At 50.5% G+C, this 12,802-nt stretch overlaps 1 protein-coding gene across 1 annotated transcript; it reads left to right on the top strand.

The window, feature by feature from the left end:
- The first annotated feature begins 4,215 nt into the window (after positions 1 to 4,215).
- Positions 4,216 to 5,559, top strand: SFN (stratifin). The gene has a single exon (NM_001075912.1). The coding sequence runs from the start codon at positions 4,278 to 4,280 to the stop codon at positions 5,022 to 5,024; it is 747 nt and encodes a 248-aa protein (NP_001069380.1). The 5' UTR covers positions 4,216 to 4,277; the 3' UTR covers positions 5,025 to 5,559.
- Positions 5,560 to 12,802: the final 7,243 nt, after the last annotated feature.

Here is a 12,802-nt window from a genome sequence, read left to right as displayed (position 1 = left end):
GTCACACCCTGAACTGAGCCCAGCCCAGGGTGATAATGGAATCTTGCCTTTGCCCAGCTGACACCCCACATCAGAATACACGTACAGGCCCATTCTCTTACCTAAACCTATGAAGAAGGTGATGACAGCCTTTTTAGGAATTGCCCAGGGTCTCGCAGCTGATCAATCCACGATCTGCACCTGCCCCATGTCTCTCCCAATCTCTGACTTTTCTGCACCACCTAAGAAATGAAGATGGCTGCTGTGGAAGGAGGGGATCTTAGAGAAGAAATCTTAATATCAGAGAATGTCATTCAGAGCTAGCAGGGGCTGAGTGATGATCTGTGTTGAACTGATGGGGAAACTGAGGCCAAAAGACAGGAATGGACCTGCTCAAGGCCTTATAATGAAGCTGGGATGCAGTTCCACACCCAGACCTCATTCCATTCTCTTTCCAGTAATTCCACAGTGTGTCCTGGAATGGCCAAGGAGACGTAGGGTACTCTAAACAGCAGTGCCTTGAGGAAAAAAGACTCAGATAGCTGAGTCATTTAAAAGTGATCTAATATCTCTCCCAAAGACAGCCAACTAGTAGAGTGAGCTCTTAGCTGAATAACTGAACTCTCGTTCACAACTAACCATGGGAGAAGGCACCATAGTTTCCCCCCTCTCTCTCTCTCTAGTCGCTAAGTTGTGTCCGACCTGAGACCCAATGTACTGTAGCCTGTCAGGCTCCTCTGTCCATGGGATTCTCCAGGCAAGAATACTTGACTGGGTTGCCATTTCCTTCTCCAGGGGATCTTCCTGACCCAGGAATTGAACCCAGGTCTCCTGCATTGCAAGCAGATTCTTTACTGACTGAGCTATGAGGGAAGCCCTTAGTTTCCTCTAAAGTGTCTGCCTACAATGCAGGAGACCCAGGTTCAATCCCTGGGTCGGGAAGATCCCCTGGAGAAGAAAATGGCAACCCACTCCAGTATTCTTGGCTGGAAAATCCCATGGACGGAGGAGCCTGGTGGGCTGCAGTCCATGGGGTCGCAAAGAGTCAGACATGTCTGAGCAACTTTACTTTCACTTTCTTTCACTTTAGTTTCCTCTAGTTACCTGATTAATTTGCTCATTCCAAGACTGAAAAAAATTTCCAAGGAAGTTCATTCTGAAGTCTAACCAGCGTCCCTCCTGCTGCAATCAGAGTCCTGTCCTTGTTCTCAATGGAGGTAGATAGCAACTGGTTGGTGCCTTCTCTATGCCACAACCCTTCAAAGCCTGTTATTACCAGTTAAGAAGGAGTGGTTGTCTGTGGGACGAGAGACTTTGATCCTGCGGGTAGGAAGGATGCTCTATGGGAGGGTGGGGAGGTAGCAGGCGGGATGAGGAAAGCCCCTTTGTGCTGCAGACCCCACTCCTGCCCTGCTGACTCAGGCAGCTGACAGTGGAACCCCATGCCCTGTCAGGGCCTGCTGCTTCCTGCCTGCCTGGGCTCCTGGACTTGGGAAAGGGAGGCCTGGAGGCAAAGGGAGGTGCCTGAGACAGGAACTGAGTCAGGACTGACAGGCCAGAGCGGGCAGGAGGTGTTAGGTAGCCTGGCTCCCAAATTCACCCCTGAGCTTCAGCAGGGGAGGGGAAGGAGTGAGGAGACTCCCTTTTCCCTGCCCAGCACTGTACTGAGGGCCTGGAGCTCGTGGTGTGAGCCGCCACCAGGTCTTTGGCGAGAGTGGCAGGAAGAGAAGTCTTCCTGCCTTGAGACAGAAACATCTGCAAAATCCCTAGGTCTCCCAGGCCCTGCCCTCCAGGTTTCTAATGTTCTGGAATCTCCAGCTTTCCCCAGGACCTGGGAGAGCCCAGGCTGGATGACAGTACCAAGGAAGGTCCTCAAGGGCCCAAGGCCTGTGGAGGCCAGAGGGATGTGTGAGCTGGAGAGGGCGGAGGTAGTGCTGAGTGAGTGCCTCTGACCATTCGTTCATCGTCTCTCCAGTTGGGCAGGGTCTGGCCTTTGGTTGAGACTTGGTTTGGGGCCCTTCCTTATTGCATAGAAATCAGCTCCATATTAGTGCTTTAAGTGTGTATGTTTATAATAATAAGGCTCGGTTTTCTTTTCACATGATATTAATAGTTACCATCCACTCTGCTATGCTTTCCATCAACTCATTTAATGCTCACAACAAGCCCCATTTTTATTCAGGAAAACTGAGGCTCATAGAGGCCAAGTCACTTACCCAAAGCCACAGTAGCTTGTAAGAACTGAACCCAGACAGTTTGATTCCAAGATTGTAGGCTGTTCTGTCATAGAAAAATTATACACATTCACCATTGACAACCTGAAGATACTAGGAAAGTCAAAGGAAAAAGAAAAACCCACTTAGAATCCTATTACCTAGACATACACTGTAAATTGGTATTCCAGTATGTTTCATTGTTTTCTCTGTCAGTGATCTGATTTAGGCAAAGCCTTCAGGATGGCAAGCCTAAAATCCCTTCTGCTTGCTTCCTTGGAAAACATGCATCAGCTCAGACACGTCCCTACTTTTCCTTCAAAGAGGCAGATCTCACCTCTGGGCCTCAGAGTTCTGGCCTAAGCCTCCCTCCAGGAGGAGAGGGTGGGTGTTCAGACACCAAGAGGAACTGGGGAGGGACAGGCTTGTGAAATAGTTCTGGTTCAAGCATTAAACTGGCTGGCTCCCAGAGAGAGGAGCCCCGCCCTGAGCCCCATCTGAGCTTTGGCTAGAGGTAGAGCAGACAAGCAGGAACCCACCCTCCTAGGTGCAATGCCAACACCTTTGGGTGAAAATTTCAACTGACACGGAGACAGGGTGTCAGAGAACAGGGACAAAAGATTGGCAACAGAGAAGTCTCCATCTCTGAGGCTTCTGCCAGGAATCAGAAGTGGGGCCGTGGTCAGAGGGAAGGGGCAGGGAAACTTCTGAGAGGCAGGCTCACTCAGCTGGAAGGGGGAGGGGAAGGCAGCACTCAGCTGAGACTGCTGCCCCATAAAACGAAATGACATGCGTCACAGCCACCTCCATCTCCTCGGTCCTGTCTTTTCTCCCCAGTTGCTAGCCTGCCCCCCACCTCCTGGTACCCAGCTGGGCAGGGTACCCGGGTGGCCTGCATCCCTGCCTCTGACAGAGGGCGGGGCTGAGTTAGGCAGGAAAGTGGAACAGCCAGTGAGCTGGGTCCCCATCCTCTGTGCACCCCTGACACATGATGGCAGACAGAGGGGGCAGGTGACCTGGTGTGGACAGCCAGAGGGTAAGTCCTCAGACAAGTGGCAACAGGCCACCAACTTGAAAGGGAAAATTGTGCTGTGATGGGGAAGGTATCCAAAAAACCTACTGGGTGACTAATTACAAAGGCTGGGCCAGAGCGTCAGAGGCCGCTCGTTAAACACCTCATTAAGAGGCACTCTGAAAGCTGCCACTTGGGCATTCTGGCAGCTCAGAGGGGACAGGACCCTGAGGAGGAGTGAGGGGTGGGGGGTAGAACCATTTCAGGTAGACTCCGGAAGAAGCCTGCATGTCACTTTTAAATAGTCTGGAGCTCACAAGTCAAAAGACTTGATGGGAGCAAAGCCAAATTTAGTAGCTGTGTGACTCTGAGTAACTCTCATCTTTCTCTGAGCCTTGGTGTTCCCATCTCTACAGTGGGAGTAGTGTCATAGACCTGCCCATTTCACACAGACATAGCAGGTTAGATTAAGTTAGATCATGGGTATGAAGGCGCTTGGGAAGCTACCGCCCTACCTAAACAAAGAGTTATCTCTCCTGAACCAATGGGGGAAACATACCTGGCAGGACTGGGAACCTCAGCCTCCTGCACCTGGCTTATGGGCTCTGCCTAGGCCCATAGCGGCCAGGTAGCTGAAGCCATCCTCAACCCCTGAAAGAACACGGTGAAGGAGGATCTGATTTGAGAAACTGGGATAGCTACCTATGGTAGGCATGTAATAGAAGCCCTGAACCAGAGGGGGCAGCCTGGGGCCTGGAAAGGTGTCGGTGCAGGTGAGGCCAACGCCCAAATCTCTCCCCCTGACAGTCCGGATGACTCACCCCAGGCCCCCGCCTCCCTACCCCCCATCCCAGCCCTTTTGCCTTTAAGGAAGAGCCGGAAAGGGTGTGGGGGCGAAGAGGAGAGGAAGGCAGGTCCAGGGCCCTAGCCCCGCCCTCCGCCCCTCCCACCCTTCTCTGGGCCTGGCCTTCTAGCCAAAAGGCGGGCAGAGAGCAGGAGAGGCACAGAACCCGGCCTTGGTTCCGAGGCAGTCAGTTAGCCCGCCGCTTGCCTGTCTGCCTGACCCCAGAGCCATGGAGAGAGCCAGTCTGATCCAGAAGGCCAAGTTGGCCGAGCAGGCCGAACGCTATGAAGACATGGCAGCTTTCATGAAGAGCGCGGTGGAAAAGGGTGAAGAGCTATCCTGCGAAGAGCGCAACCTGCTCTCAGTGGCCTACAAGAACGTGGTGGGTGGCCAGCGGGCGGCGTGGAGGGTCCTGTCCAGTATCGAGCAAAAGAGCAATGAAGAAAGCTCGGAAGAGAAGGGCCCGGAGGTGCAAGAGTACCGGGAGAAGGTGGAGACGGAGCTCCGGGGTGTGTGTGACACAGTGCTGGGCTTGCTGGACACCCACCTCATCAAGGAGGCCGGTGACGCCGAAAGTCGGGTCTTCTACCTGAAAATGAAGGGCGACTACTACCGCTACCTGGCCGAAGTGGCCACTGGCGACGACAAGAAGCGCATCATCGACTCAGCCCGGTCGGCCTACCAGGAGGCCATGGACATCAGCAAGAAGGAGATGCCGCCCACCAACCCCATCCGCCTGGGCCTGGCCCTGAACTTTTCCGTCTTCCACTATGAGATCGCCAACAGCCCCGAGGAAGCCATCTCTCTGGCCAAGACCACCTTCGACGAGGCCATGGCCGACCTGCACACCCTCAGCGAGGACTCCTACAAAGACAGCACCCTCATCATGCAGCTGTTGCGAGACAACCTGACGCTGTGGACGGCCGACAACGCCGGGGAAGAAGGGGGCGAGGCTCCCGAGGAGCCCCAGAGCTGAGCCGCACCCGCTGCACGCCCTGCCCTGCCCTGCCCGCTCCAGTCCCCCACTCCCGGCAGAGAGGACTTGTATGGGGTGGGAGGCCCGACCCTTCTCCCCAAATGCTCTGGCCCAGCTCAGAAAGGCTCCATAGAGAGGAACCAGCAGAGCCGAGGCCCCCCCTGGAGCCAGAGGATTCCACGCTTCCAGCTGTCAGGCGCTCCTGGCCACTGGTCATCATCCAGCCCTGCTCTCTGTCTCCACCCTCGACCTCCACTCCAGACCCCACCCCCACCCAGAACCTGACCACTTCCTCCCAACTCCAACCCCCTCCCGCCCCTGCTACCTATGGATCTTAGGAATTGAGGAGTGTCCCATCCTTGGAGCTGAAAACCGAACTGTGTGGCAGAGGTTGGTGATGAAAGTGTGTGTGTGTGTGTGTGCCTGTGCGTGTGTGTGTGTGTGTGTGCAGCAACCAAGACCCAGGATGAGAGGGAAAGCATGTCTGCTGGGTGTGACCATGTTTCCTCTCAATAAAGTTGCCCTGTGACACTCCTCCTGTCTTTTTCAGTTATTGCGGAAGGGCGGGACAGGGATTGGTGTGTAAGTTATAGAGACCCTGACCTCTTTGGGGCTGGCTCAGTGACCCGCAGGCAAGACTCTGGAGCCAGGAGAGAGGCTGGGGATCCAGCTCTCTCCATCAGGGTCTGGTCACGTCCCCTCAAACTGGTCCTATCCCGGGAGGGTCGGGTGAGCAGCGCAAAGGCGGCTTGAAGACTCCTCTGCCAGGAACGCGGGGTGGGAGGCTGAAGCACTCAGGTGTGAGGGGACAGTCTCCGGGGTGAGGTCGGAGGGGACGCTGCAGTGAGCGGCACTGAGCACCTCAGACCTGAAAGCGGGGAACAGTCCCATCAGATCTGAGCGGAGGGAAGTTATCACCAGGGGCCGGGTATGACGCCGCCATTAAAAGCACAGGTCTGAGGAGAAGACCGCCTTCCAACGTTCGGAGATGGGGACAAAATAAAACGGGCCGTTGACGAAGAGGCGCAACTTGAGTGCGAAGGGCCGCCGAGAGCGGGTTCGGCCGTGGCGGGCCAAGCCCACGGCCTCCGCACCTCAGCTCCCAGCAGCGACGCTCCCTGGCCTGCGGCCGCCTAGTGAAGCCCCACCTTCACAGCCTGAGGCCAGAGGCGGGCCCGAGGCTGATGTCATCCAATCACGGGAAGGAGCTGCTCAGGGTACCGCCCCCGGGGCCAGACTGACCAATAGAAGAAGGAGAGGCGGAACGCGCTGGGAGCGTGTTCCCATCACCCGCCGGGCCCTGCCGGCGCTGGGATGCACAGCGGGGAGAAGAGGCCCCCGCCACCCGCCGAGTGCCAGGGGCGGAGCTTTCCTGGTTTCACTCGGACGAGTTGCCACCCGCCCGACCCGAGAGCTCTACATCCTCAGAGCAGCGGGACGGGGCGGGGTCGTGCGGAAAAAGCAGTCCCCGCCCTCTGAGTCATCCGCTCAACCGGCGGTGCCTGGGCCTGGCCTGGCTGGCAATATGGGCTGGAAAAAGGCCACCAAGGTGTCTCCATCGTACTCTAGAGCCCAAGCAGCCCTGACCTGACCCAGGAGGCTTGGATGTGACTCTCACTGGCTTTGCAACCCTGTGCTTTGTGCTTCGGAGAAGGCGATGGCACCCCACTCCAGTACTCTTTCCTGGAAAATCCCATGGATTTCCAGCCTGGTAGGCTGCAGTCCATGGGATCGCTAAGAGTCAGTCATGACTAAGTGACTTCACTTTCACTTTTCACTTTCATGCATTGGAGAAGGAAATGGCAACCCACTCCAGTGTTCTTGCCTGGAGAATCCCAGGACGGGGGAGCCTGGTGGGCTGCCGTCTCTGGGGTCCCACAGAGTCGGACACGACTGAAGCGACGCAGCAGCAGCAGCAGCAGCAGCAGCTTTGCGCTTAGTCTCTCGTTGTGCCCGACTCTGCGACCCCATGAACTGCAGCCTGCCAGGCTCCTCTGGCCATGCCCTCCTCCAGAGGATTTTCCCAACCCGGGGATGTAACACAGGTCTCCCGCATTTGCAGGCGGATTCTTTACCGACTGAGCCACCAACCTTGGAAAAGTCATTAACCGCCCCCCGGGCCTCAGTTTCCTCTTCTGTATCATAAGGGGCTTGAACTAATGGCTTTTTAGTTTGACTCCAAGCCTGCTTTGGCCAACGTTCTTAACCATGCTTACCTTTTGTCCTTATTTGTGAAGTGAGGATTAAAAAATAGTACCTTCCTCTTAAAAGTTGCTGTGAAGTTTAAGAAAAATAAATGTATGTAAAGTAGCCCATAATACATATTTATACATGTTACCTATTATTAATCCTTCCAGCATCGGTAGTCCAGGATTTATCTAGCATTTCTGTGCCAAAAGCAGAATAATCAGGCCCAGTCCTGAGGAACAGCTTTACTGCCAAGGCCAACCTGCCTGATCACTGGATCACCTGAGAATACTGGCCTGACACAAGTGGTCAGTCCTTCATCTGATAATATTGGGGGAACTGAGTCCAGCCTCATCAGGTTCCTCAGAGTCCAAGTTTGGTCACACTCATGGACTAAAAGGCTCTTAATAGAATTTCTAATTCTTCAGGGGAAGCTGGCAGGACCACTCAGATGCTGTCTGGGTCCTTTGTCTCCTCTTTTCAGAAGGGTATTAAGTGTTAAGCTTTCAAACCAGTCAAAGACTCTGGGAAAGAGCAGGTGACTTCCCCTTAGCTTTGGAAGTGACCTGGTTTCTCTTACCAGACAGGTCTGGTGACTTTCTCTTAATGAGGTAGGTCCTGGGAAAGCAAATTCTTTTCTTTTCTCTCTGCATTTGACTTTTGCCTACTCCCTTTACACCACCCATGGTTGCCCTCTATGGGGAAAGAAACGAGCTACTCTAAGGTAGCGTGTTGGTGTTGACAGATTTTAAAAGCAGATGCTATGGTTTGGAATATCACCAGACAGCTAGCTGTGAGCTGCCTTAGGCACCAGCTTCTGAATTGGGTCCCAGACCTTTCTATCTAAACCTTTCTTAAGGTTACCCAGGGTGGGCCCTCAGTGAGCATTTCTGGTCATCTTTTCCTGGACTAAATTTGACATTTTAAAACTTTTCAGTTCTATACAATCCAACACTGTATATCAACTGTACTTCAATAAAATAAAAAATATTTTTTTTCAGTCCTGCTGCTATTGGGTATGAAATTTCTCTTAGGGTGATAAAATCTTCTTGGATTTAAATAGTGATGATGGAGTAGGAAATGGCAACACATTCCACTATTCTTGCCTGGGAAATTCTATGGACAGAGGAGTTTGGCGGGCTACAGTCCATGGGGTAGCAAGGAGTCAGAAAAGACTGAGCGACTGAGCATGCAACATGATGGTCACACAATTTTGTGAATATATGGGGGGAAAAAAATACTGAACTGTGAACTTTATAGTGAATTTTATGATCTGTGAATTATGCTCAATTAAAAAAAATCAGCCCCAGAGGGCAAAGTCAGTAAGAATGCAAAGTTCCAATGGAAATTTCATGATGGCCACTCTTCTTTTCTCATCGTCCTCTCCACTTGATCGCTTTCTTCTAAACTTTTCCAAATTTCAAAGCCATCTTCAGGTCAAAAATGACTAGCCACCATTCCTTTCTCTTTAACACATACCAAGCTTTGGATATGCTGCCTAGTCTATCAACTCTTTTCACCTCTTAGGTATATTTATTCAGCCATGGTTTCATATCTATTTGGTTCTACCTCTAGCTTTGCAATTATGTCCTGGGTTTATTTTTTTAACTCCCCAGAGAGCTCCCTTAAAATGGTAACGTTGTCCCATTACTCCTTTCTTCCTTGTCTCCAGCAAGGTTTCATGTACCGGAAGGAGCTCAAAACTTAGTTTTAAAATCATCCTTCCAAATGCCTGGAAACCAGGTTAGTACCAGGTCCTCTACTGTGGAAATGGAAATACGACTAGTTCTGGGATAAAGCAAGGCTGTCTAGACAGAGATTGGGCTCACCAAGAGTCAAGTAAACAGAGTCCTATCCTTTTTGCATTGCTGGATAATCCCCCAGGAAACAGAGACCCAGGGCTTACAAAGATCTTCCTCTTCCAAGAATTTGCCTTGTATGGGGAAAATTTACAACCTAAGATTTCTCGAGAAGGTATCTACTCTTCTCTCTCTTACATGTAGTTACTTCAGAGAGCAAAGTTCAAATTGGCTCTGTAAATCCACAGGAGTAGGTGATGGGAAGCAAGGTGAAGGGGTTAAGGTACTTTATCAGGACTAAATAGGCACCCTAGGAAGGACAAGGCATTGGGGTCAGGCAGGCTACTGTGGCTTCTTCCAAAAAGGCAGAAAGGCAAGAGACTCACACACAAACTTATATACTGCCCAAGTGTCCAGTGCCTTTTTGGAAGAACTTAATTTCAGATGCTTGCACCAAGATTGCTCTTCTGACCAAAAGTCCCTATTCTTGCTTCTTCCTAGAGAACAGAATACAGTTGTAAGAGCACACGGTGTGACTGCTATATGCCAGGCGGTTTCATACCTTAATCCTCACATATTATCTCCTTGGTTTTGCTTATGAAGAGACTGAAGCTCAGAGCAGCTAAATAACCTAATAATCAAGGTTACACATGACTTACGTGCTCGGGGAGTAGAACAGGTCCAGCTCCAAGGCTCATGCTTTTTAAACCACAATGGCTGTTTTCAAACTTTGCTCAGAGGTTTCCCTAGCAGCTGCCACAGGACATGGGCTCAGTGGTCAGGGGTTCCCCAGTCTCCCCACACTTTGGCTAAAATAGCCACACATATGCCTTTTTTGTACATTGGGAGTTTCATGAGTTAAAAATAAATTTGAAAAGAAACACCTTATGCTATGCTGTCCTGCTCCTATCTTGGACTTTCTAAGAATCAAGAGAGGCTTCTTCCTCTACTTAATCTAAAGCCACCCCACGGCCCAGCAGAAAGGAGTTGTTTTAAATGAGAAAAAAATGTGTAGTTGACCAATTTCCTGGCTTGTTCTCAAGTTAAGATTTCCTTAACCTGGTTACATCTTCTGTTCCTTTTCAATTCTTCACCCTGTTCCTAGGGTCTTCACCCCCAGCCCTGCTGTGTGTAGGAGGAGAGGGGTTGAGGAAAGCAGGATTCTGCAGGGCTAAGTCCCTCTCTTCTCACAAACCCCCCTAGCCCCACCTACCCACTGAGTCAGGATCCAGGAATGTCTGTGGGGCAGCAGACAGGTTTATCGCCCTGGGGTTGTCAGAGGGCTAATTCATCTCTCATCTCCACCCAGTCTTCCCCTTACCGCTCTCTGAAAAATTTTAATTCCTTATTTTGGCCACAGCTTGCAAGATCTTAGTTTTCCTCCACTGGGGATTGAACCTGGGTCTGCTGGCAGTGAAAGCTCTGAGTCCTAACCACTGGATTGCCCAGGAATTCCCGAGAAATATAGAGATTTTTGTCTAGGGATAGAAGAAGAAACCCCAGACTCTGAGAACACGGAGTCTTCAATCTGTGGCTAGGCATAGTGTTTAAAAATACATCAGATTATGGTATTCAATAAATATTTGCTAAAAGAGAAGGCAAGAGGAAGATACATTTCCCCATTTTTCTTCCTTCAGACTAAAGTTAACCTGAAATTTCCTTGTCTGACTGTAAAGGGACTGGTTTTTAGCTTAGAATCGATGATGTGACCACGGGTGTGACTGACGAGTTGTCCCAATATGCCTCCTTTGCTGTTTCTGTGACCCCACAGAGCACTGTGGAGGCTCCAGGATTAACGTAGAGGCAGAGGTGACAATCCAGAGTGAAGGGAGCGCTAGGGAACATTTCTTGAAGCCGTATTTGGACAGTGAGCACACCACTTTAGATGTGCTTATTTGGGATGACTTTGAAGGGCCCTCTCATCTCCCTCCTCTGTAACTGCTTCAGGGTTTGGGATGGGGAGAAAAAAATTTCGACTTTGCTGTGTGCTAGTCCAGAGCATTTATTTTTCACCTCATTTGGGCTCCAAACCCCCAGCCTATCCCTCACAGTCCCTCAGTCTTAGGTCACTTGGAACTCAGGCTTCTGGGACTGTGTGCAGCTGGCCAGACATGAAGGACACAGTGGGTTGGAAGTGAGGTACATGGTTCTCTCCTACCCTCATCAAGCCTGATGCCACTGATGTCTGTGTCATCTGGGACTCAAAGGGGACTGGAAGAAGAGGTGAGCAGCCCAGACCTGACTGAGTAAAAGGTTCAACAATCAGAGGCAAGAGAAGAAAAAGGAGAGGAGAGCTACTCAGCTTGATAGGGAATTTCCCACCAGGGATTCTGAGGTGGGTAGGCCTCCCCACTTCTTTCAAAAACAGGGTGGGCCTGAGTGGTGCTGGGAAGTCACTCCCATCTCTGTCAGAAGCCTTGAGAATCTCTCAGACGCTGATGGGAGCCTCATCTTCCCACAGACCCTAATGGGGTCAGGCTTCCTATTCTCAGCCAACTGTGGGTGAGCGTTTTGCTACTTCAGCAACAGCAGAGGGCATACTGGTTGTGCTTCAGCTCTGTGGGCTTTAGGGTGTCATCCTCACTCCTCAGCCTCTTTGTCCGGGCTGGAAGGCTTTCCAGTGAGCTGTGGTCTCTGATAGGTTCCAAATGCTATCTTCCAATTGTTGGAGGTTCCCAATTCAGAGCCAGGAAATGCACAGAGGTTAACAGAGATGACCAAGAAGGTCCCTTGGAAGACACTCAGGGGTGGTTTCCTCCCTTCAGAAGTCACGATTGCCAGGTGAGGTCGGGGCTGAGAAGAGCACTTCCAGACAGGGCATGTGAGATGTAAGGTGGCGCTTTTCTGGGAGGCATTTTGGGAACATGAACACAGAACCTAGAAAATGTTGGTAATTTTATTTCTAGGACTTATGTATCGTAAGTTAAAAGTCAGAGACTCAGACAAAGGTTAATCACAACCTTATTTATAATAGCAAAAAACTGGCAACAACTTAAAGGCTAACCGTGGGAGTCTGGATAAACACTGTTTTAACCACACTATAGAATATTATCATGTAGACATTAAAAAAGGTTTTTCCAGTTTTCAACAAGGACCTTCTGTGCACACAGGGAGCTCTGCTCAACACCATGTGGCAGGCCTGGACAGGAGGGGAGTTTGGGGAAATAGATACACGTATGTGTGTGGCTGAATCCCTTTGCTGTCCACCTGAAACTATCACAACATTGTTAATCAGTTATATTCTAATATAAAAGGTAAAAAAATTCTAAGATTTTTCTAGTTCTAATTACCTGAAAAAATATTAACTGCAAAAAGGTTATAAAGCTATAACAATATATCCCACATATATAAATGCTATAGCTATCCTTCCGAATGTATAGAAAAATAAACTGAAAGAAAAAATATATATTTATACATTTGAATAGAAAATTTATTATTTTCATTTTCCAAGTGTTTTCTTTTTCTATTGGGGGAAAAAAAAAAGAAATCTTAAGGACAGTTGTCACTTGCTGCCAAATCGAGGGTAGTCTTTCTCTGGTGGTTTAGTCTCTTAAGTCGTGTCTGACTCTTGTAACCCCATGGACTGTAGCCTGCCAGGCTCCTCTGTCCATGGGATTCTCCAGGCAAGAATACTGGAGTGGGTTGCCATTTCCTTCTCCAGGGAATCTTCCCAACCCAGGAATCGAACCCAGGTCTTCTGTATTACAGGCAGATTCTTTACCAACTGAGCTACAAGAGAAGCCCTAAAGTGAAAGTCATTCAGTCGTGTCCGACTCTGCGACCCCATGGACT

The sequence above is a fragment of the Bos taurus genome, chromosome 2 (assembly GCF_002263795.3).
Source record: "Bos taurus isolate L1 Dominette 01449 registration number 42190680 breed Hereford chromosome 2, ARS-UCD2.0, whole genome shotgun sequence".
NCBI classification, from domain to species: domain Eukaryota; kingdom Metazoa; phylum Chordata; class Mammalia; order Artiodactyla; family Bovidae; genus Bos; species Bos taurus.
Note: the sequence above shows the minus strand (reverse complement) of the source record. Positions and strands in the feature narration are given on the sequence as shown.

Coding starts and splice junctions, on each gene's coding strand:
- SFN (NM_001075912.1), top strand. CDS start 4,278: ATGGAGAGAGCCAGTCTGATCCAGAAGGCCAAGTTGGCCGAGCAGGCC.